The sequence below is a fragment of the Ahaetulla prasina genome, chromosome 4 (assembly GCF_028640845.1).
Source record: "Ahaetulla prasina isolate Xishuangbanna chromosome 4, ASM2864084v1, whole genome shotgun sequence".
Lineage (NCBI taxonomy): Eukaryota > Metazoa > Chordata > Lepidosauria > Squamata > Colubridae > Ahaetulla > Ahaetulla prasina.
This window is the reverse complement of record NC_080542.1, coordinates 58,010,914-58,036,845: the sequence shown is the minus strand read 5'-3', so window position 1 is coordinate 58,036,845 and position 25,932 is coordinate 58,010,914. Positions and strand designations below refer to the sequence as shown.

General features: G+C 39.9%; 1 protein-coding gene across 2 annotated transcripts; it reads left to right on the top strand.

Moving 5' to 3' along the window:
* Window positions 1-1,621: 1,621 nt before the first annotated feature.
* On the top strand, window positions 1,622-12,572 carry C4H18orf21 (chromosome 4 C18orf21 homolog). 2 transcript variants are annotated; one of them, XM_058183171.1, is made up of 5 exons: window positions 1,622-1,766; window positions 2,845-2,867; window positions 6,762-6,964; window positions 7,582-7,745; window positions 10,775-12,572. In XM_058183171.1, the coding sequence occupies exons 1-5, from the start codon at window positions 1,690-1,692 to the stop codon at window positions 10,920-10,922; spliced, it is 615 nt and encodes a 204-aa protein (XP_058039154.1). In that variant the 5' UTR covers window positions 1,622-1,689; the 3' UTR covers window positions 10,923-12,572. The 2 variants fall into 2 exon arrangements, with proteins under 2 accessions (XP_058039154.1, XP_058039153.1); XM_058183170.1 differs by lacking the exon at window positions 2,845-2,867 and adding an exon at window positions 4,066-4,088 and having other exon boundaries at window positions 1,634-1,766; window positions 10,775-12,559.
* The last annotated feature ends 13,360 nt before the right edge of the window (window positions 12,573-25,932 follow it).

The window sequence follows — 25,932 nt, the reverse complement described above, 5'->3', positions numbered from 1 at the left end:
TTTGAAATGGCTAATGTTGCAGCTGCGGTCTGGCTTCTGGTCCTTGGTCGTGCTTCATGATCAGTGTGGGTTTGGGTCTGCTTTCTGGGTGGATGTGCGGTGGTGACATCCTGTGTGGACCTTGTGAGTGTGGGTCTGGTGTCATTCCTCGTGTTAGGGACTCGTTTGTCAATAAGGGCGGGTTTCCAAATGGCTGGTAGGTGGGAGGTGTCATCTCGTTTGTTCATGCTGTGTGGGCATTTTTCTATCTCAATATATATATTCTTACAGGAACGGTAGGCATGTTTGTGCTCTTATGCACACCCCTTATGGTCCTCTTAGGAATGGGGTGAGGTCAATATTAGAAAGTTTTTGGTTAAAGCTTTTGGGATTATGGGAAGAGACCACAGAGTCAGGTAAAGTATTCCAAGCACTGATGATTCTGTTACAGAAGTCATATTTTCTGCAATCTAGATTAAAGCGGTTAACACTAAGTTTAAATCTATTAGTTGCTCTTGTATTATTGGATTTAAAGCTGAAGTAGTCTTTAACAGGAAGGACATTACAGTAGATGATTCTATGAGTTAAACTTAGGTCTTGTTGAAGGCGACGGAGTTCCAAGTTTTCTAGCCTAGGATTTCAAGTCTGGTGGAATAAGGTATTTTGTTGTTTTCAGAGGAATGAAGAACTCTTCTTGTAAAGTATTTCTGGACACATTCAATTGTATTGATGTCAGAAATGTGGTGAGGGTTCCAGACAGGCGAGCTGTATTCTAGAATTGGTCTAGCAAATGTTTTATATGCTCTGGTTAGTAGTGTAGTGTTTTTGGAAAAGAAGCTGTGCAAGATTAGGTTTACAACTCTTAGAGCCTTTTTTGCTATGTAGTTGCAGTGGGCTTTGGCACTTAGATCATTTGATATGAAAACTCCAAGGTCTTTAACAGGGTGGGGGTCATCTGCAAGGTAATGTCCATCAAGTATGTACTTAGTGTTTGGGTTCTTTTTTCCAATATGTAAGACTGAGCATTTGCTGGTTGAGATTTGGAGTTGCCAAGTTTTAGACCAAGCGGTTAGATGATCAACGTCTTTTTGAATGGTAGATGTATTGTCTGTGGTGTTAAATAGTTTGACATCATCAGCAAAGAGAACACAATTACTTGAGATATGGTCACAGAGATCATTTATGTATAGTATGAAGAGTGTTGGTCCAAGAACGCTGCCTTAAGGAACGCCACTCTTGACAGGAACAGGATTTGATAGAGCATTGCCAATTTTGACCACTTGCTTTACATTAACTTGCATTAGCTTTTATCTTTTCGTTTCATAGAATAATAGGGCTGGAAGAGACCTGGGAGGTCTTTCTAAGTCCAAGCCCCTGCCCAAGACAAGAGTATTAAAAGTTTAAAATTAGTTTTAATAAAAATTAAATAAAAATAATTAGAATAATGTGTTGCTGCTAGTGGTCACTGTATTGCTCATGGCTGTGAAGAACAGAGCGGGCTAAGATCACCCGCATAAACCCTCGTCGGTCTTCTCCTGGAAAATGGTTAGAGCCCTGTTTGTTAGTCTATTAACACGGAACGTTCGTGCGGGCAGTATTGTTCCCACCCGGTAACCGGAAAAAGACCTAGGAATTCTTTCCGGTTCCGTTACTTATGCCGTTCTAGTTTTTACGCTGCTTGGGCATCGTTGATTTGCTTTCCCCGAGAAGATGGGAAAACGCCGGTTCCTTGAATCTGCGGCTCGACAGTTGGCGGGAACGTGTCCAGCCCAATCGCGATTTTTGCTGTAAGGCGTTTTGTTCCCTGACTTTCTCATTTCTATTGGTTTCCAAATGCTTCTATAACGCTCATATCTGTTCCCGTCGTGGCTGCCTCAGTTTCATCAAATTTCGTGGTTTATAATCCTCGCTTATTCCCTCATTGTTCTTCATTCTTAATCTCTTTTCATTTGTCAGATTTAGAAAGCCGACTAATTAAAAACTCTGACCGACACGTAACGTTTAATAATAGTAAGATAAACAATAAAAAGAAAGAAAGAGCGAGTTATGTCCAGAAGAGAAACATAAATTAACAAAAACAAACCCACAAGAGGCTCTGCCATCCAACCTACTGATTACTTACATAGTTGGTGGTTATATACTAGAATGCGGAGTCGTTCGGTGTATGTTAATTATTTATTTATTTATTTATTTATTTTATTTTTATTTATTTTGTCATAACAGTATATATAAGCATCACACAAAAAAGATTATATAGTATATAAACATATATATGAAGAAATATGAGGAGGTATAAGCACATATATATATATAAGAATGAAGTCAGATGTAAACAATTTAAAAGAGGACTGGTAACTAACAGTAAAGCCATCTAAAATATGATTTCTTTTGTCTTACTCATTTCAAAAAATGTAATTGTATGCCATTAATTTAATACATTTTAAGTACAACCATATAAAATGTTTTATGTTAAAACCTCCTAAAATTTATGAATATTCCAGATTCATTTTCTGTGTTTATATATTTCAGACATTCTCAGCTGAATTCTGCATTTCTGATTGTCAATATTCATGAGAATATATTAGTTTTACTTACAAGATCATTTTATGGTTGATAATTTTCAAATTATTATTATCTCATACTGGAGATACTACAGTATATTGGAAACAGTAATTACTATTTATATTGATCTATTAGCAATTTTCTGTTTTGGTTAGTATTTTAAAATGATTACTATTTTTCCATTTTTTAATGTTTTTATTATTGATTTTGATTTGCTATAAATTGCTTGAATGTATTGTAGTAAAAAGTTATACAATATAAACATATATAACTCATTTCTTTTTTGTCATGTCTTCTCCACAGATGGACACTCAGCAACATAGAAGGTAATTGCACAGGAGTTGTGGTACTCCATGGAAGTCAGATTAAAAATTTTGAGATTCTTCTTTTTCTGTACCTTCAGCACTTTTAATCTTTCAAAAATGGAATACATAAATTGCTTTCATTCTTAAATATGAAAATGAAATTTCTGTGCTGTGTTCCATAATTTTATTATTTTAAAAAATGAATTTCAGAATATTTTCATTTTGGATACCTTGTTCATTTTCCCTCTAATCATGTTTGCATGCAGGTGAAAAAAGTGGGATGGAGAGTTACGATATGAACTGGCATATCTAGATACTGTATTAGGAGTAACATTTAATTCTCTAACTTCTTTGTGTCTTTTCCATCTTTTTATCTGTATCTAATATTAGTGTACTGCTTAATTTGTAAGAAATCTGAATTCAAGGGGCTTGATTTCACTATAATCCAGCAATGTGATTGAGGAGGTACTGAGTGGAATTTTGTGTCAGAAGTTTGTTTTTTCAACATACTGAATAGTTAAATTGAAGAAATTTAATTTACCATATGCTACTAAATAATCACATATTCTGATATGACAGACCCACCCCTTGAAATCTCTTATCTCCTTAGCGATAACTAGCTTATTCTGTTATCACAAAATAACTGTTCTATAGAGTCTTTTAAACACTAACACATTTATGATAGCCATTTTATTGGGTGAATTGAATTGGGTGTGATATAAATTATTAAATGACTAGTTAGCCTGGAAGCTCAAGTTTATGAATAATTTCATTTTTAATTAGTCATAGATTAGTTTTTAAACTATATCACAAATGTTTTGAATGAAGGTGGTGCTGTGAACATAGCCTATCTGGATTTTAGCAAACCATTTGATACAATTCCACATAGAGATCTCATTAAAAAGTTGTGTAAGTTAGGACTTAACCATTGGGATATTCAGTGGATGGGAAATTGGTTCAGAATAGATCCCAATTTGTGATTGTTAAATATGAAAATGAAATTTCTGTGCTGTGTTCCATAATTTTATTATTTTAAAATGATTACTATTTTTCCATTTTTAATGTTTTTATTATTTTAAAATGATTACTATTTTTCCATTTTTTAATGTTTTTATTATTGATTTTGATTTGCTATAAATCGCTTGAATGTATTGTAGTAAAAAGTTATACAATATAAACATATATAACTCATTTCTTTTTTGTCATGTCTTCTCCACAGATGGACACTCAGCAACATAGAAGGTAATTGCACAGGAGTTGTGGTACTCCATGGAAGTCAGATTAAAAATTTTGAGATTCTTCTTTTTCTGTACCTTCAGCACTTTTAATCTTTCAAAAATGGAATACATAAATTGCTTTCATTCTTAAATATGAAAATGAAATTTCTGTGCTGTGTTCCATAATTTTATTATTTAAAAAAATGAATTTCAGAATATTTTCATTTTGGATACCTTGTTCATTTTCCCTCTAATCATGTTTGCATGCAGGTGAAAAAAGTGGGATGGAGAGTTACGATATGAACTGGCATATCTAGATACTGTATTAGGAGTAACATTTAATTCTCTAACTTCTTTGTGTCTTTTCCATCTTTTTATCTGTATCTAATATTAGTGTACTGCTTAATTTGTAAGAAATCTGAATTCAAGGGGCTTGATTTCACTATAATCCAACAATGTGATTGAGGAGGTACTGAGTGGAATTTTGTGTCAGAAGTTTGTTTTTTCAACATACTGAATAGTTAAATTGAAGAAATTTAATTTACCATATGCTACTAAATAATCACATATTCTGATATGACAGACCCATCCCTTGAAATCTCTTATCTCCTTAGCGATAACTAGTTTATTCTGTTATCACAAAATAACTGTTCTATAGAGTCTTTTAAACACTAACACATTTATGATAGCCATTTTATTGGGTGAATTGAATTGGGTGTGATATAAATTATTAAATGACTAGTTAGCCTGGAAGCTCAAGTTTATGAATAATTTCATTTTTAATTAGTCATAGATTAGTTTTTAAACTATATCACAAATGTTTTGAATGAAGGTGGTGCTGTGAACATAGCCTATCTGGATTTTAGCAAACCATTTGATACAATTCCACATAGAGATCTCATTAAAAAGTTGTGTAAGTTAGGACTTAACCATTGGGATATTCAGTGGATGGGAAATTGGTTCAGAATAGATCCCAATTTGTGATTGTTAACATAGGACTGTCTGAACAGAGACCACTCACAAGTGGAGTGTTCTGTTTAAATGTGTTTGTAAGTCATATAACAGATTGCTGGGTAAAAGTTTGCCTTTTTGCCAATTACATGTAATAGAGGTGACATTCCTGGGGGTATTCGTAACATGGTAAACGATTTGACGTTTCTGGAAAATTGGTCAAAAATGTGGAAACTGCAGTTCAGTGTTTCTAAATGTAAGATCATCCACTTGTGAGAAAAGAATCATTTGGCAGGGTACAGTATTGGGGGTTAAACAGAACACTAAAAAGAAAAAGATTTAGGTGTGGTTATAGCTATTGATTGCAAAATGAGTTAACAATGTAGCCAGGCAGTTGTGATGGCAAACAAGGTTCTGGAATGTATCACTAAAGGGATCACCAGAGGAAAAATGAGGTCTTAATCCTGCTACATAGCAGTTTAGGTAGGCCCTATTTGGAATACTGTTCTTAGTTCTGGAGAACTCACTTAAATATATTGATAGGATTGAGTGAGTGCAGAGATGGGCAACAAAAATGATGCATGATCTGAGAAACAAAACACTCCAAGCGACATTGGAAGAACTGAATATGTGTAGCCTGGAGGACAGAAGGGAAAAGAGAGACTATTGAAACTTTTATTTTTTATTATTTTATTTGTTAATGTAAAAAGTGTAAACAGAACAGAAATAAAATAAGAGAACAGTAATACAATGAAAAAGGAACACAACAAGAACAGAATAATAGAATCACAGGGTTGGAAGGGACCTTATAGGTCATCTAGTCCAACCTGTTGCTCAACCTTCTACCATTTCTGGCAAGTGGTTGTTCAGTTTCTTTTTGAAAGAGACTGGAGAGTGATGAAGCACCCAATCTTCTGAAGGCACTGTCAGAAAATTTCTCCTTATTTTTGGGTTAAATCTCTCCTTGATCAGTGTCCATCCATTGTTCCTTGTCTGGCTTTTGGATATATTCATACTGATGAATATAAAAGATGAATGGGTGGAGAGCAGGGAGGGGAGGTGGAATCTGCCATCAATCCAGCAGCCATCTCCAGTGTGGAACATTTAGTCCCCAGGCCAACTGGCAGAGCCAAGTCTTCAGACTCTTCCAGAAGGTGGGGGCAGATTTTATCTTAAATGATAAGATGTTACAATGGGTGAGTGCTGCAGCAGAGAAGCCTTTTCTTCTGGATTTATATAATATGTGCTTTCTGAAAATAACTTAAGTCAGAAAACCTGTGTACATTTTCTAACTTACTAAACACCCATATATTGCCTCTGCCTCTGGAGATTTTTCTCCTCATATATTTAATAGTCAACTTCCCCTTTTATATATTTTCAGCATGAACTCTGGAGAGAGAGGGGTAATTTTGTGATATTTCTTTTTGTTTATGGAATTAGCTTTAAAAATGCCAGGTTTGTTTCCTTAAAGATGGGAAGTATTTTCAGTTGCTTTCATGCAGTTTAAGAAAGATTTTTTCAACCAACAGGCAGCTGAGCAGCAGATTATTGTGCCAGGCAGTTCAATTGGTAAGAAAAGGTTGCAGGATATAGCAGTTGATAGTGACCTTGGTTAGCATATATGCATTTATGGCTTTCCTCTTGTTAAACCACAGCTTAAAAACACTGAAATTTTAATTTGATTATATTACAATATATTACTTTATAATTAAAATTCAGAGAACTTTACTATTATTCCTATTTTCAGGCAAAAAGGAACATCCTGTAAATCCAATGTGCTGCTACTGTTTCCAATTTCTTTTTGCCAATAACTATAGAATACGTCTGTTGCCCAAAATGAAAATAACATCAAGGACAGAAAAAATACTTAATCTAGAAAAAAAAAACTACAGACTTAGTTTAAAGCAAACAAAGCTCTTGAGGAAGTACAAGGAATCAAAGAATGCCCTGGTAAGTTTAAACTTGATGCAGTTTGCTTCACAGTAACAGAATAACAGGTTATTAATGCAACTGAAGATTCTTAACTAAAGTATAGTAAGAAAAGTAAATTAATAGAAACAACAAAAAATCTTTTCCATTGTAACATTATATGGTTGAATTGATAAACACTAACAGCATAATGTAATTCATACAGCTTTAGGAATTTTCTCTATTTTTTTAATATAAATCCACATTTCTAACACAATAATTGGAGCAACTATGACCATAGAATATTGGATATGTTCTTTGAGATCCATCTAGTCTGATGTCCTCCCCATGGCAGGAATGTACTGACAGCAAAAAATGTTGGAGAGTAAAGGAGCCAAATTGTTTTCCTGAAATACAGTTGTGCAACTTCCATAAGAGACTGTGATGTGTTGGCATATATAAAATTTGAATTATTACTTTCTTTACTTAAATGAATAAATAGTGATTATAAGTTTTTTTGGCAGAACTTTATAGATTTGCAATATATTTCTTGTGAATTCTCAGTCATTTTCATGAAATATTTAATTGTAGTACTAGTGTATATTAATGTCAAAGTAGAAATGAGCTTAGTAGCATATGGACTTCCCTTGTCTCTTTAGCTAATTACTTGCAATTCGTGCAAAAAAACAACAAGGCATTATGGAATGAGTAGAGAAGAATACAACTTAAAAACACCAAATTTGAAAATATCGTCAAACAGAAGTACACCTCTTATCCATAAGAACTCTGGATCCAAAAGAGGGAAATCATCTTCAGGCCTCAGGTATTATCTATCTATCTATCTATCTATCTATCTATCTATCTATCTATCTATCTATCTATCTATCTATCTATCTATCTATCTATCTATCTATCTATCTATCTATCTATCTATCTGATTTAGATTCTGTATCTTCTATTTTGCTTTACAACAATCATCCTGTGAGGTATGTTGCACTGACAGACTGTGACCTAAAGCCACCCAGTGAAATTTTGTGGCTAAAAGTTGACTAGAACCTATATGTCCTCACTATTAGTCTTTTTCTATTTTTCTTTTAAAGCTGAATAGCATTACACAACTGGGATTCATTCATGAACAGAAGTTTTAGTCAGTGTTACTGCTGAAAAACTAAGCTGTATGTCCTGTATATTGAGAATATTTGGGGTCATCACTCTGGCTAAAGGATAACTCTTAAAAAGCATATTAGAGTCACAGCTTGAAAACTGTTTACAAGAGTATTAAATGATGGTACAAAGTGTATACTCATGACTGTAATTTATTAATTTTCTTTTTGTAAATGGATTTGCTCCCAAGTAAATATGATAATTACCATATTTTCTGGAGTATAAAACACTCTGGACTATAAGATGCACTTGCCTTTTTTGGGGAGGAAAACAAGAAACAAAAATCTGCCTCTGCCTCCCAGCAATTTGCCTTGTTACAGCAAACAACCTGCGTTAGTTTCATTTTCATTTTCAGCACAGCCTGATTAGCACAAGAAAAAAAAATCTGCCTCCCAGCAATTTACTTCCTTGCAGCAAACAGCAGAGGCCCACGCTGCAATAGGCAATGGTAATCCCAGCAGCCTGAAACAACTGAGGGTCGGGAGGCTGATCCAACCAACAATTAACTGCTTGTGCCAATCAGGCTGTGCTGAAGCTGAAATGGGCTGTTTGCAGTTTGCTGCTTGCTGCAAGGAGGTAAATTGCTGGGAGGCAAAAAAAATTATTGTGCTAATCAGGCTGTGCTGAAGCTGAAATGGGCTATTTGCTGCAAGGAGGTAAATTGCTGGGAGGCACAGGCCAAAGAGTGGGGGCCAGTGGGTGGGCGGGGCTACATTTGGTGTATAAGATGCACCCAAATTTTCACCCTCTTTTAGGGGGCAAAATGTGTGTCTTATACTCTGAAAAATAAGGTATCTCAAGTATGTTAATTTTATCCCTGGGCATCCTTACCAAGCAGAAGTTAAGTATGAGGCAGTCATGTGATGTAACTACCAAAAATTAAAATACTGCTGATGTGCATTATCTATTTAGTAGTAGCTGATAACCTGGCATTGCCCGAGTATTTATTTATCCCAATTCTATATTAGAAAGGAAAAGCCATCGCTCACTGTGATGAGAATTAGAGACTTAATTGCCCTGGCCAACAGCCTGGGAAAAATTCTACAGAGAACAGCCTTTGAGATGATTATCTGCATTAGTAGGCACCTGCATTACTAGGCACTTCCCCCGACAACTTGCCCTCTTTGCTTGAAGCTGAGGGCATAGGGGGTTTATTTATTTATTTTTTAAACAAAAAACTCCCTCCCTTACCAGAGGGAACCTCCATGTGGAGTACTCTTTGAGTGAGCTTTGAATACAGACTTGCAGTTTCTATCCCTCTGGCTAGTGCCTTACAAGCTAATTGAAAAGGATGTGATAAATAAATATGTGCGCATTTGAGGAAGAGCGCATATACATTATTACTAGTGAAGTTTTACTGTTAAATTTAAATTCACTTTGTATTCCAAAGAACCTGTTGTGCCTCTGTGTTTGGTTCAAAAGAATATATTCTTAATTCCAGCTGTTGCACAAAGCTGCATGTCTTGTCTGCCACACCTACCCAAATAGAAAGCAAGGGGGGCTGAAAAGATCCACATGCTTCTACAACTTGTGAATGTGTGAATGATCATAAACTGAACCTAGAAGCTTACGTAATAGAAGCACCAGGGATTATCTACTTTCTCAGGTCAAACAATCCCTAAATAACAGGACAAGAAAGTGACTCTGTCATCTTGCACAATCAGAATCTAACTGAGTAGATCTGAGTGATTATCTAAGATGCCTAGAAGGCAAAAGACCTGAATATATCCCAGTGATTCTTCCTTTCCTTACAGAGACCACTGGCTGGCTACTGCAGACAGAATGGAAAACACATACTTTTATTTTTGAGAAAAATCTTTAAAGAGGCTAGGTGGTCAACACAGACTAATAGCCTCAAAGGTCCTGCCCATCTGTATGTCTGTGTACTTATAAGTTTGTGTTCATATTTAACTGAAAGTAAAGTTTATAAACAATAATTCCATTCTTCTAGAGTAAGCTCAATATAATTCATGAAATAGCATATACTGTATATTTACCATATTTTTTGGACTATAAAACCCTCCGAAGTATAAGACACACATAGCTTTTGGGGAGGAAAACAAGAAAAAAAAATCTGCCTCTGCCTCCCAGCAATTTGCCTCCTTGTAGCAAACAGCAAGGTCAGCTTTAGCACAGCCTGATTTAGCACGAGCAGCTGATTGGCGGTTGGATCTGCCTCCCAAAATGCCTCCTATCAGCTGTCCAGGCTGCAGGGATTGCTGCCACCCATCTGTGCCAGCGCTGCCCATCACCACTGTCACCTAGCTCCGCCTCCACGCATCCCATTTTTGGCCCATTCCAGGTGGCAGGAATAGGCAGCGGCGATCCCCACAGCCTGGAAGAAGCTGATAGGCTGTATTCTGGGAGGCCCAGCCAACCGCCAATCAGCTGCTTGTACTAAATCAGACTGGTGAAGCTGACCACGCTGTTTGCTGCAAGGAGGTAAATTACTGGGAGGCAGAGGCCAAAGAGTGGAGGCCAGTGGTGGGTGGGGCTTCGGCAACATTCGCTGTATAAGACGCACAGACATTTTCACCCACTTTTTGGGGGGGAGGGGAAGTGCACCTTATACTCCGAAAAGTACGGTTGTTATTTTAAAATGTACTTTTTATTTTGGTATCTTATGTGCAACATTATGGATATTGTATAATATAACCTATGTAATACTTAATCTTTGTTTCCTTTCAGAACTAGTACAGTTGGATTACCCATACATCATTTCTCTAGGACACAGAATAAAGCCAAAATCCTTTCCAGTCAATTAAAAAAAATGCTTAACTTTGAAGAAGATAAAAGCAAAAGGGGAAACTTGAAGAATTTCTTAATGTCACTTTAAAAACTTAAAATAAGTAAGAGCCTATAATTACAACTGTACTACATAAAACTGTATTATGCAATGGGAAATGCACCATGAACAAATATGTATACATTGCACTGGATATAAAAAATATTTTGAGGGATAAGATAAATTGGGTATTCGCACCACATAAGGAACAAAAATGGGAATAATGTGAATGTTTAATTATTACTACTTATATTATTCAAAATATATTCTCAAAATAAAATTGGTCTGAACTTAAAACTCACAACATGTTGTTATGGAAAAATAATAGCAATAGCACAGACTTATATACTGCTTTGTAGTATACAAATCTTTACAGCCATCTCTAAGTGGTTTACAGAGTCAGTGTATTGCCCCCAACAATCTGGGTCCTCATTTTATAAAATACAGCTACAAATTCTTCTCCAAACTCTAACCCTCAAAGGACCAGGAAAATATGTTTGAAAAACATCTGGTTCATTTCATCTGAAAGGCTTTAAACTGAAACTAGAAGGGGAGGGAGATCTTTAGGACCAAAACTCAAGCCTAAACACCAAGACAACCTGAACAAAGTGAAAGCAGTGTTTTAGGCTTTTAAGAGAGCTGATTTCAACAAACTAAGATTACAAAGGATGAGTACAAATCACCTGGACAAGATGGCTTACATCTCAAGGGTTCTGAAGGAGCTGGCAGATGTAATCTCAGAGCCACTGAATGTAATATTTCAAAGCTCCTGTAAAACAAGGGGAACCAGAGCACTGGGAAAGATCTGATAGGGTTCCAATCTATCTCTCCCCCCACCCGCACCCCAAAAATGTGGTAACAGATCCAGGAAATTATAAGCCAATCAGTTTGACATCAATACCTGGGAAAATCCTTAAAAAAATAAGAGGATTTATTAGCATCTAGAAATTAACAAGATGATTACTAGAAGTCAGTATGGTTTTGTTAAAAACAGATCATGCCAGATAAACCTTTAATAAAGTGACTAGTGGACCTGTGAATGCACCAGGCGCCAGCCATGAGACTGCGGTTAGGGAAGTGAAAGTGGAGCCAGCTAAGCCTGTGTCCTAGAGAGCTGCTTATTCCAAGAGAATACTGCAAGAAAGTCAGATATGCTGACACCCCACTATCCAACAGGCTCTGCTGCCCTACCAGCCAATGAATTGGGCTATGGGCTAAGTTGTGGAAGCCAAAGATGTATTCTATGATGTCCAGGGAGATGGAAGAAGTTAGGGGCTTAATAGATAAGAATTTGGCCAGGGGTTTCAGCCAGCCAGCCAAATCAAAGAATGGTTCCCTGAGGATGTGCATGGATTATAGGGGGATAATTGTGTGTAGAACATGTACCCGCTTCCCTCTCATGAAAGACATGTTGGGTTACTTGTCCAAAGGGAGAATTTTCACTAATCTGGACTTGAGGGAAGCGTACTATTGAGTGAGGATTAGGGAGAGGGATGAGTGGAAGACTCTTCGACTGTCCCTTGGAATGTTACCAATTCTGGGTGATGCTGTTTGGTACACAGGGGACTCCAGCTGTGTTCACGCAGTTGATAAATGAGGTCTTACATGAATATCTGTACAAAGCAGTGCTGGTATACCGTGATGATATTTTAATTTATGAAATAAATGAGAATGGATGAGCACATAAAGCTACGCTATTTGCTGAGGGGGGAGGGACTTTCTAGTAGATACGCTGTCATACCTGCCTCAATATATAAGCTCTAGAGAAGAAGTAGTTCTATCATCCCATCCAAACAACTGAAGCCCTGATGTGCATGAGACACCCACAGAAGAGCCCCCCTCAGTCAGGAAACTCACTGATCCAGCGACTGAAGCAAACCATGGATGGGGATGAGTGGTTTCAAAAGTATAAGAGTGACTTGATGCTGAAACAAGGCTTAGCATGGGGTGGGGGTGGGGGGTAAAGTGTATATCCCAGATAGCCAGAGAACCATGGTTCTACAGAGGAATGACGTGAAGCCAGCAGGGTACTTTGGGTTTGTAAAAACCCTGTATCTTGTAAAAATCAATTTTGGTAGCCCGGGACGTAGAATCCTACGTTGCCCTGTATGTGCATTTATGAAATGGTTTCCAGGGAAACCCCCTGGCTGCTGCATCTGGTATCCAACCCAACCATGCTGTTTTGGGAAATAGCCATGGACTTCATAGTTGAGCTGCTCAAGAGTAGCAGGAACACAGTAATATGGACCATTGTTAACTTGTTCTCAAAAAAAGCAATTTTCATAATGTGCCCAAAGGTCTTCATGGGGGTCTCAGTCTCAAACTGGGGGGCACAGTTCACTGCAAAGTTTTAGTGGGAGTTTTTGAACCTGATAGGTTCATCCCAAAGGCTTATTTTACTTTTGGAGGAGAACAATGTCCCAGGAATTCCTTTTTTGGATTCTTTAATTGAATAGCTGAGAGTTAAATTTATTTCCACAGAATCATGGCTGATAACAATAAAATATAGTCAATCCAGAAATACCAGAGTTACAATAATTTTGACGAAAATATGGTCACCAATAATAAAAATAACTGAGTGAAATGATTAATGCAGTGTTGAATTATTCCATGGTTACTTGGCCGCAGCAAGTTGGCTGCGGTGAGTTGTCCTAGACCTGTCCTTCACTTAGGCAGGAAAAATCAAACAAATAGGTATGGTACAGGTGGTACCTGGCTCAGCAGTAGTAATGGAGAGAGATCTAGGTGTCATAGCGGACTATCACATAAGCACAATGTATTGCAGCAGCAAAAAAAAAAAATCAATGCAAGTCCTGGGCTGCATCAACAGAAGGATAGCATCAATATCACAAGAGGTGATAATACCATTTTATATCACACTAGTGCGGCCACACTTGGAATACTGTGTTAAGTTCTGGTCACTAAGATAAAAAAGATTCTGAAACTCTAGAAAGTGCACAGAAAAAAGCAACAAAGATGATAAAAGCTCTGGAGGCCATTTTTTTTGTGATAAACAGTTGAGAGAGCTACATATATCTAGCCCTGTGGTGGTGAAGCTATGGCACGCGTGCCAGAGGTGGCATGCAGCGCGCCATCACCCCAGCTCAGTTCCATCACGTTTCTCACTGTTTGCAGGGAAATAGAAGTTTGTGGAATTAAAAAAAAATTCAATCAATTCCAACTTCTTGCAAAAGAAAAAATCTCGCAAAGTTGGAATTGATTGAACTTTTTCAGTCGTGTGCTTCACAACGGGGAAGTTGGGGTCCCCTCCTCCTGAAGCCCATTACGATGCGGAGCCACAATGCGACCCTGCATCATCTCAGTTCTGGACTCCTGGATATCAGTTGCTTTTCCTGCAGAGCTGCCTGTGTTGGGATGCCCTGCTTTCCCACTGGCCAACTGAGCTTCGGTGCGCTGCTCCTGGGCTCATCAGACTCAAGACATCAGATTCTCACCACCCAGCACCAATTCAGGGGTTCCTTCCTCTCCCCCCCCCAGGGTGGGGCAGAGAGAAACAGAGGGAGGCAGAGAGAAAGAGGGAGGGAGAGAATGAGGGAGGGAAAGAGAAAAACAGAGAGGGAGGGAGGGAAAGAGAGAAACAGGCAGAGGGGAGGGAGAGAAGGAGGGAGAGAGAAACAGGCAGAGAGAAAGGGAAAAGAGGGAAACAGTGATGTAGAGAGAAAAATAGGGAGAGAGGGAAAGAGAAAGAGGGAGGGAGAGAGGATGAGGGAAGGGAAGAAAAACGGAGGGAAAGAGACAGGCAGAGGAGGGGATGGAAAGGGAAAGAAAGATAGGGAGGGAAGCAGAAGGAGGGAAAGAGAAAGGAGGGAAAGAAACAGGCAGTGAGAGAGGGAAGGAAAGAGAGGGAAAGAAAGGGAGGGAAAGAGAGACAGAAAGAGAGAAGAAAGGGAAGGAAAGAGAAATGATATTACACAAGTTTTTCTTTTTTATTGTTGCTAAACATAATATTTCAAAAGCAGAAAAAATGAAGGGGCATAAAAGTGCATTTATCACATTTTTCTTAGAACAATTAGCTGAACTCTGCCTTGTTTATCATTATTTTAGGTAGTAAAACATCAGTATTCAGATTAAATTGCAATGTTGGCACTTTGCAATATACAAGTGGGTTTTGGGTTGCAGTTTGAGCACTCGGTCTCTAAAATGTTTGCTATCATTGATCTAGCCCAGGGGTCGGCAATCTGCGGCTCTGGAGCCACAAGTGGCTCTTTGGGCCCTCTTCTGCGGCTCCTGTTCCATCACTGGTTCACCCCACCCCTCTCATTTCTTTTTTGGACTCCAGCCCAAAACGGCAGGAAGCGAAGGCTGCCTTACGCACAAATGTGGCATGAAGGTAGATACAGGGCAACTTTGCTCCTGCGCTCTCCTCCTCCCTCCTCCTCTTGTAACCCCCTGGCTGGCTGTGGCTGAGCTGGGAGTGTGTGCACGCGCAGAGAGACCCTCCTTAAGCAAGCCACTGCCTGCCCCGCGCGCGCCTTTTCTGAGATTTGGCACTCATTTGAGGAAGGTCTCCCCGTGTGTGCGCATACTCCTGGCTCAGCCACAGCTGGCCCGGGCATCCTGAGAGGAGGAGGGGGAAGGGGGTCACTGGAGAGTGCAGGAGCAAAGCTGCCCTGTACCTGCCTTCGTGTCACATTTGCACATAAGGCAGCCTTCACTTCCTGCTACTTCAGGCTGGAGTCTCCCTGTGTGTATGAACTCCCCCAGCTCAGCCACAGCCAGCCAGGGAGTTACGAGAGGAGGGCGGGAGATACCCACCCAAAGAGAGGAGGGAGACACACACACACACAAACACACACAGAGAGAGATAGAGACACATACAGAGTGATACACAGAGGGGGGGTGAGAGGGGAAGAGAGGGAGAGATACAGAGGGAGAGACACAGAAGGGGCAGAAAGGGGAGATAGGGAGAGGGGGGCAGAGACATAGTTTTGTGACTGGGTAGGTGTGGCTAGGTGGTCATGTGACTGGGTGGGAGTGAGTGACATCGAGCTAGCCATGCCCACCCAGGTTTTGTGGCTCCCAGGGTTTTTTTTTCTGTAGGAAATGGGTCCAAGTGGTTCTTTGAGTGTTTAAGGTTGCCGACCCCTGATCTAGCCCCATGATGGCAAACCATGGCACGTGTGCCACAGGTGGCACGTGGAGCCATATCTGTGGGCATGCAAATGTTGCCCTAGCTCAGCTCCACCATGCATGTGTGCGCTGGCCAGCTTATTTTTGGGCCTTCTTTCTAGACCCACCAGAAGTTGGGAAATGGGCTGCTTCTGGTCTACAGAGGGCTTCCGGGGCGGCGGGGGAGACTGTTTTTGCCCTCCCCAGGCTCCTAGAAAACCTCTGGAGCCTGGGGAGAGCAAAAACTGGGCCTAATGGGCCAATCGTGCCATTGCATGCCAAAAGCAGGGGTCACATGGGAGGGTTGCGTGCGCATGTGCAGGGGTCACGGCACGGGGGGGCATTGAATTATGGGTATGGGTATCTGTGCAACCCCCTTGCCTTCTCCTTGCTTTTGGCACGGAACGACAAAAAGGTTAGCCATCACTGATCTAGCCTGTTGAAGAGGAGTATTAGGGGTGGAATAATGATTGCTTTTCACTACACGAGTGTCTGTCACAGATATCATTTTCCAAAGCTCCATAGGGCAAGACAAGGAGTAGTAGCTGGATGTGTTTTAGCGCAAGATCCAACCTAGAATAAATTTTCTTACAGTGAGAACAATTAATAGGATAGTTTGCTTCTCGAAGTTGTGGGAGCTCCATTAGAGGAAGTTTGCAAAAATAGACTGGACAACCATTTCACTGGGATGGTTAGCAGAGGGTTGGGCAAAAAGACCTTCATGGTCCCTTCCAGTCCTATAATTCTATGTTCTATGAATAAGAGGGACCAGTTTAAAGTGTTTTGTTTTGGGCTACAGAAAATACCTAAGGTATTGGTCCATATGAAACTCTATGGTATATCTATATCCATATCTAAATAGCTGATTACTGTCCCTTACTCTTGTTAACAAAATAGTAATATTTTGTCTTTGCTATTTATTTAGTTAAAAGTTAATTTTAGAATTTAATTTATCACTCACACAGGAATTTTAGTTCATTAATATTTGTCTCTTTTTTCTAAGAAAAATTGTTTTAGTCAAATACAGCATTGAATGCTTTGCATGCCTTATCTCTAATATGTCTCAAAAGCCACTTTGTTCAAGTTCATTTTAATGTAATGTGCTGAGGCATAATGATATTAACAATAGCAGTGACACTTTCCCAAATGTCTATGCTCTGAGCATAGAATTTGCAAAAAAACTCAATCTTTGATGGTTTCAGTATGCAATTTACCTTTATATGTGAGGTGTATACAATAGTGCTTAAATGTTTGTGAACCTTCTGAATTTTTAATGTTTTTCATAAATATGTAAAATGTGGTATTTTTTTTCCACAATTAACCAAATTAAACAGCTACCCAGCATCACTTTATCAGTGAGATGCAGAACTCTTATTATTCACTTTATTTGTCTATTCAAAGTCTGATTTTCACAATATAGGATATGAAAAGGGTGTCGTGCTACAAAAAAAGGAGATCTCTTGAGGACTTCCCCCCAAACCAACAACAACAACAGCAACAACAACTGGTGTTCACTAGGCAGGAAAAGGTTATAAAATTATTTCCAGTTTGGATGACACCATCCACTCTCAGGCAGATCATGTACCATTTAACACCAATGTAATATCCCCCTAGAGTGGCCAACCAGCTAAGATCACACCAAGAGCAAGGTGTATATATTCTGGGAGGTCTTAAACACCTCCGGGGTAACAGTTAAGGAACTGAAGTTGTCTCTTTCATGAGGCCACCATTAGGAAAATACTTAATAACTATGATGTGCATGATAGGATTGCAAGGAGAGAGCCACTATAAATGGTGCACAAAAGTGCAAGGGAGCGTTTGACAGATGCTGGGGTGTGGGGGTTTGACAGGGTGCATGAGTGGTGTGATGGAGGTTTGGGGAAGGTATGCAAGCATGTGAGGGGTTTTATGAGAGACACATATGGATTGAAGACGATGGAGGGATGACAAGATTTTCTAATGACTTGCAACTTTCTCTCTTAGGTTCCCCATTGATTTTCTGGAGAAGCCAGCAAGGAAGATCACAAATGGTGACCATGAGAACACAGAGTGATTGATAATTAGTCATAAGTGTCAAATACCCAGGCAATTGGAAGAATGTTTGATAATTGGAGGAGACTAAAAGAGAACATTTTGGCTTGAATGAAGTGTATTTTTGGAAAAAGATACTGCAGCATAAGAACCTTATTCCATCTGTGAAACAGTATGATAGCAATATCGTGATTTTGGGCCTTCTTTGTTGCCTCTGGAATGGGACTACTTGCTATCATTGACAGAACTATGAATTCTGAATTGTGTCAACAAATTCTATAGGGAAATGTCAGGATATCTGTCCATGAGCTGAATTTCAAGAAAAAAAATGGATTATAGAGCAAGATAGGAACAAAAAAATCACTATTCTTAACCAAAGAATGGTTAAAGAAGAAGAAAGTTAATGTTTTGAAATGGCGAAATCAGCAGTTATTAGAAACATTTAACTGGAATCATTTCTGCCCACAAAGGACACACCAGTGGTAAAATCCAAAATTTTTTATTACCGGTTCTGTGGGTGTGGCTTGGTAGGCATGGTGTGGCTTGGTGGGCATGGCAGGGGAAGGATACTGCAAAATCCCCATTCCCTCACCACTCCTGGGGAAAGGATATTGCAAAATATCCATTCCCACCCCACTCTGGGGCCAGCCAGAAGTGGTATTTGCCGGTTCTCCGAACTACTCAAAATTTTCGCTACTGGTTCTCCAGTACCTGTCAGAACCTGGAGGATTTCACCCCAGGACACACCAGTTACTGAAAGCAGTTTCAGAGACTTCTGCTACCACACATTTACCAATATGTAAAGCACTTACCTCAATAAATAAAAGAACAGGCATAATGTTTTGTTTCATTTGCTTAACTGGTTCTTTTTATCTACCGTATTTTTTGGTGTATAAGATGCACCGGAGTATAAGACGCACCTTAATTTTGGGGTGGGGGAACAAGAAAAAAGAATTCTGCCTCTGCCTAATATGATCCTGATGCTGGTAGGCAGAGGCAGAATTCTTTTTTTCTTGTTTTTTAAAATGTGTGTAAAATCTTGTGCCAAACTGATTTAATTAATATGATTGCTATTCACAATTAAGATCAATTAATATTTAACTGGTTAATATTAATTTATATAAAAAGCAGTTCCTAGTTTGCTTATCTCTATCAATGCTGGTTGGATTTGACAGGGAGTGGAGTTCAGAAATATTTGGAGAATCTGCAGGTTATTTAAAAACAATAAAACAAAAGGGCTTCACTAGCTGTGCTTTCAAAGTCCAGTGACCCCCAGAAAAGAGTACATAAAGATTTCAGCAGTTCAACTTTTTGCAGCCCAGATTGGGTAGCCTGAAATACATATGTATCAAATACACATGTTTTGGGTCCTGCACACGAGCCAGGCTGGTAGCCGGCGCTGTTACATCAACATCTGCAGCCACCGGCTAATCGGGAGGCTGGAGCCTTGGCCAGATCCTGAAGGTTCCTGCTGGTTACTGCCACACTCCTTAGCACCAGGCTGCAAGAAACTGAGCTGCAAACAGCCACGTGGGCTACGCTGCCTGGTCTACGACGTCATCTTCCACCTGTGCACCCTGAGCTTGGCCGGCCGCATGACCCAATTCCGCCGCCTGGTGCACGACATGGCCTTGGAGGCAACAGAGAAAAATTTCTCCCTGCAACTGGACTGCACCAACAACGTCCCCCTCAACTGCATCAAGTATAAGGGTATCCCACAGGCCACGTTGCTCCAGATGCCACTGGCTGCAGGAGCTCAACTACCCTCAGAAGAGGCTGGAGAGCCAAACCATTCTCCCTTGCCATCTTTCCTTTCGCCCTACATCTATCTACCACCCAGCCCACAGTACGAAGCTCCGAGACCCCTCTGCCCAAGCCAGCCCCACCAGCCACCACTCCGCAGTGGAGTCTCCGCACCGCTCCTACGTGGACCTTCAGGATTATCGCAACAGCCGGGACTTGGCACCTAGCCCAATCCCCCACAAGTTGGTAATGACCATTGAACTGCTGTTGCTCAGCTCTGCCACCCAGGCCCAGTTGGAGATCCGTGGCCAGAAACTCCAGCTGGATTCGCAGTGCCCTGCTGCCTACCACCTGAGCGTCCCATTGCCCTATGCAGTGGATGAGAGCCATGGCTGGGCCACGTTCAACAAAGGCACGCACCCTCCTCCTCCTCTTCTGCAATTCTGCTTCTGAGAATTGAGGAAAAAAATGCTGGAAAACGCCATGCAGGAAAGCAACACTCTTTTTCTTCCCCGATTGCCCGAAGCGTTGCCTCCCTGCATTGCATTTTCCAGCGTTTTTTTCCTCAATTCTCTGAAGCAATTTGCAGAAAAGGAGGAGGAGGGTGTGCACCTTTGCGAATTGCTTCGGGCAATCGGGGAGGAAAAAGAGCATTGCCTCTATGCATCGCATTTTCCTCCCCAATGCAATTCTCACAGCTGCATGTCCTTAGGAAAACGCAGCAGCGGGGATTTTAGGCCGACAACCTCTGAAGGGTGAGGGGCGGTGGGTGGGTGGGGTTATTTTCGGCATATAAGACGCACCCAGATTTTCACCCTCTTTTTGAGGGTAAAAAGGTGTGTCTTATACACTGAAAAATATGGTAATTGAAGGACTTGTAAGGAAAACAGATTACATTTTTAGATCATATTTATTTTAATTTATGTGTTAAATTTCTACACTGCCAATCCCACCTAGATGATCCTGGGCAGTTTACAAAGAACTTCATAAAACAATATAAAAATATGATTAAAAGCAATTAAGAACAAAGTTTAACCAGGAGGCGTTTAAGTGTCTCACTCAGCGAATCGCCTAAGGGGACAAGCATCCCTCAGTGAACTGCCTGGGAGAAGGGGGTGGGGCAGTAACGCTGGTGAACCACTGCAAGGGGAGGAATGCCAATGAAGGAAGGGTTTACCAAACATAAATCCTGCTGGTGGGTCAGCTGCAAAGGGGAGCCTGCAGCTAAGTGGGCGGAGCAACATGTCCAGTTTGAACTCCACCATCCACTGTCAGGCAGAACATATCCCATTTATTACCAATGTTATATCCCCCAGGAGTGGCCAACCATCAGTACATATTGTCCTAGACCCATGCCAGAAGACTGGAAAAAGAGATAATGTTGTTCCTTTAAAAAGGAAAAACATGAATCCAGGTAATTACAGATCAATTAATTTGACATCAGTACTTGTGAACATCCTAAAAATATTTGACCAGTGGGTTTGTGAGCAGTTTGAAAAGAATAAGGTAATGACTAGAAACCAGCAAACAAATCAGAGTTTGTTAAAAATAGATCATGCTAGATGAATCTTTTCTTTATTCTGCCAAAGTGCCTAAATTAGTAGAGCCAGGAAAACCTATGCATTTAGTGCATCTAGACTGATAACCATTTGATAAAGATGACTATAGTCTCCTTTTTGATAAAATAAAGCAATGGGGGATGGTTGATCAATATTGTACCCAATGCATATTTCTTAATAATCACTGTCTATATGGAAAGAGGTAAGGCATCTCAGAGTTCTGCATTGGGGCCCAGTGCTCTTCGATATTTTTATAAATGACTCATACAATGGGATCGAAGAGATCTTCAAAATATTTGCAGATGACTCAAAGCTGGAGAGAATTCCTAGCATTTTAGAAAAGAGGCTCAAGGTTCAAAAAGGTCTTGACAGGTTAAGTATTAGTCCTTTTCTAACAAAATGCTGTTTAATGGTAAAAAAAAACAACCCAGACTTTTCAACATAAGTACAGAAAATCAGATATACAAGATAGGTAATATCTGGCCTAGAAATATTACTTGGAAGAAGAATCTGGGTGTCTTGGTAAACCATAGATTGACCAATAGCCAGCAATGTGATCCAACCGTCAAAGAATCATGCAATCTTGGGCTTCATCAACAGAGGTATAATGTTGAATTCACAGGAAGTGATTTTGCTATTGTATGTTGCATTAATTAGATCCCACTTGGAAGATTGTTCAATAAACAGTTTGGTTTGCAATAAAAACAGGTTTGGTTGCAATAAAAAAGGGGAAATTGAGCAGAATAGAACGGCAATAATGTTCAGGGCTGGAGACTAAATTGTATGAAATTAAGACATTAAAATAAGTGGATGTTTTTAACTTAAAGAAGGGAAGACTAAAGAGAGAGATGCTGTCAGTCTTCCAATAATTGAAGAGTTGTTCACAAGCAACATGTTGTGGATTTATTTTTCACAATGCCTGACAGTAGGCTAAGGACCAGTTGGTGGAAGTTTAACAGTGTGAGATTCAAACTCAATATTACGAGGAATTTCCTACTGTGAGAGATATTAAAGCATTGGAACAGCCTGCTTCCTAGAGTCGTGGATGCCCCATAATCGATGGTTTTCAAACAAGGGTTCACAGTCCTTGTCTGGGATAGTCTGAGAGTGCCTGCCTTAAGCAGGTGGTTGGACTAAAAAAATTCCACTCTTCCACTCTGACAGTATTTATAGGATTCAAATGAATGTGAAAGTCAAGCTACAAAAAATTGCCACAACTGCCCATTCATACCACTGGATCTATACACTTATTGAAAAAGGAAATTAAAAACATTTAATAAAATACAAAAGCTTGGAACAAAAAGATCAAAGAAAACAAAGCAAAATAAACAAAATGAAATCAAAACTTTATATGGTATAAAGAATTCTTCAAATGCTGCTACTGCAACCAAAATTAAGCCCTCTGATATAGATAGCATGGTGGCCTCATATGCAGATACAATCTTGTTATGAGAAAGATGCTAAAATGTATGGTTTTAACAAAAAGTTAACAGAACTAGGTCAGATACTGATTGGAACAAATGATAAACTGATAAAGAAACTATATTATTTATTAAATATTAAACCTGAAAGTGAGCAGGTAAAGGAGACAATGATTGCCTGGGCTAAAAACTTCGGATATGCAATAGAATTGGACAGGTGGCAGAAATTGTGGGATAGAAATATTAAATTGATGATGCCAACTGCATATAAGGAAAATTTGTATAAAATGTTCCATATCTATATCTTGCACAGGCAAGATTGGCAAAAATGTTTAAAGGAAGATTGGACAAATGTTGGAAGTGTGTTGTAATATTAAGCCATATGAACTCCTTTATGAAATTGTTTATGAAATTACTTATGTGCAAATATAAGCATGAGCAATCTTTGAGAAATTGCTTATGTGCAAAGATCAAGCATAAGTAACTTTGGCTAATTTTATCACATACAAAAGAAATAAGCAGAAACTTGTTTGTTCAGCAACATCAAGGTTGCAGGCCTCTACGATGGTGTGAAATGTATCAACACTTTTGTGATAGCCACAGGACATTCCTTTTCTGATAAGGTTTCTTTTTACAAAGCTGCTTAGAAGTTTCTCCTACATACAACTATATGAGATTTGTTAACATGCAGAGTCAGGATGTTTCAAGATATATTTCTGTTTGCTACGTGTAGCATGAATAGTGTAACTGTAGAACGCCTTAGACACATGTGGGAGTGATGTCCTTGTAGCCTGTGTAGATTGCTATGCAACTGTACCGCGTAGGCAATAAGCAGAGAACAAAGAGCAGCCACCTCATAGCGGAGAACAAAGAGCCACCTCATGGCAAAACTCCTCCCAAGAATCACGAGCTTTCTTCCAAAATCATAGGCTTGTGGATGTGCTTGCAGTCACGTGTTCACATGTTTAATATATGCTAATATGTAACCTCCCCTGCTTACCTTCTGTAACCACCCATTTTTACCTCAATACAATAAAAGGGGCCTCTGGAATTTGCTCTGGGCCTTCTCATCCCAGACTTTCTCTAGGCTCTCACCCCGAGAAGTCCATGAGTCTGTCGTTCGTTAGCAGCCTTCATGAGAAGCCCACCAGATGCTTCGACAGAAGTGTAATCAAGCATCTGCTTCATATTACCGTCACTGTTCCCTCTAAACTGCACGCGTGTGCAAATGCGCACTGCTGACACGGTCTCCGCGCACAGAAAATCTGTGCTGCGCACAAGAAAAAAAATCCAACCTGAATTGAAAATAAAATAAACGCATATAATTCATTTTGTGCTATTTTTCAATGTGAGTCAGTGAGTGACCGGTGCGGTGACTAGCTGTTCCAGCCAATTATGCGATTCACATACGTATTTACGCAGCTAATCAACGTCATTGACAGGCGTCCATTTGTGGCTACCAGTGTTTTAGCTAGCCAATGTGGGCGTGGCCAATGTGGAGTGAAGACTCGCTAATAATGCTAAGTGCTGTTTATGCTAACCCCTTGTAATAATGGCAAAACGAATGGGCAGTGGCACATCCCCTCACCAAGCCAAAGTAAAAAAGAAATGCGATTCTTTTAAGATGGAATGGCTGTCGGAGTATGTGCAAACGGAAGAAAAAACTGTGAAACTGGGTGAGATTTTTTCTTTTTCGAGCGAGAAAGGTCTGCTCTGCAAAACATGTTGCGAAGCCAAAATAGCAAGCGAGTTTTCGGAGGGGAAAATGTGGACAGAATGGAAGCTGGACTACCTCAAGCGTCACATTCAGCACAAAAGTCATTTGAAAGCGGTGGGAATTGTAGGAAGATGCAAGATGGGAATGGGGATCGGTACATTGTTGAGGGAGAGCACCAAAGAAGAGGAACGAGCTGTCACTCGTAAAGAAATCCAACCCCGAACAAGTTAAAGTTCTCATCGACGATATTCTCCTAGCCATCAACATGAATGCCTCTATGCTGTCGGTTCAACAAATTCACGATCACATGGCAAAGTACGTGAGTATTCCAGAAAGCTGGCGAAGCAAAAATTATGCCTTTGAGTTTGTGAATTCCATCAATCAAATAGTGCAGAATGAGACGATGTGTAAAGTTAAAAATGCACCTTGGCACACCCTGATCGTAGATGAGAGCACAGACATAACAGTGCACAAAATGCTAGTCCTGTATATTAAATACAGAGAGGAAAACAACGTCAACCATAAAACTGTATTTGGCGGCATCGTCCAGCTGACGGCATGCACCGCTCGGGATATTATGCAGGCAATAACTCAGTTTTACACCAATCATAAACTAGACATGCAGAGAATGGTGATGCTGACCTCCGACGGTGCCTCAGTAATGTTAGGAAAGCACAACGGAGTTGCAGCTTTATTAAAGCAGCAAATACCACATCTAACTGAGCAACACTGTGTAGCCCATAGAGAGGACTTGGGCATTGATGATGCGTGGAAAGACGTACCTTTGATGCGTGACGTGGAAACTTTTCTTAGAACGGTTTATTCCACTTTCTCTAGATCCACTGTAAAGAGGGGAAAATTGGAAGAGCTAGCAAAGATTCTTGATGAGGATTCGCTGTCATTCAGGCCTCTGAACGAAGTGCGGTGGCTGTCGCGGGACCAAGCCGTGAATGCTGTTCTGAGGAACTACACTGTCCTGGAAGAATACTGCAAGAGAGAATCCAGTGATAACAGAGATCCAGTGGCGAATTACTGTTACAAAAAGCTGACCGATTCAAAGTTCAAGTTTACTCTCACTGCTCTAGGAGATGTTTTGGGCGAGCTGGCACACCTGTGTCTTTCTTTTCAAAAACGCAACCTGACTGTGATGGAGGGGCACTGCTTTGCAAGAGCAAAGATTGAGAAGCTGCGTTCCCAATACTTGACAGGGGAAAAGGATATCAAGTGGAGTGACCGCGTCAAAGAGGTGATGAGGGCCTCGTCAGCTGATGGCAGAGATACCGGTGAGATTATTTGTTTTATTCGTAATCTCTGCGATCACTTGGATGCTCGTTTTCCAGAGGATGAATTAAAGGAGTGGTCTGCATTGGACATTGAGGCATTGAGCTCAGACATCAGTTTTGAGTACGGAGCAGCAGACATTGCCACATTGGCAAAGAAGTATGAGGCCATTCTCCACC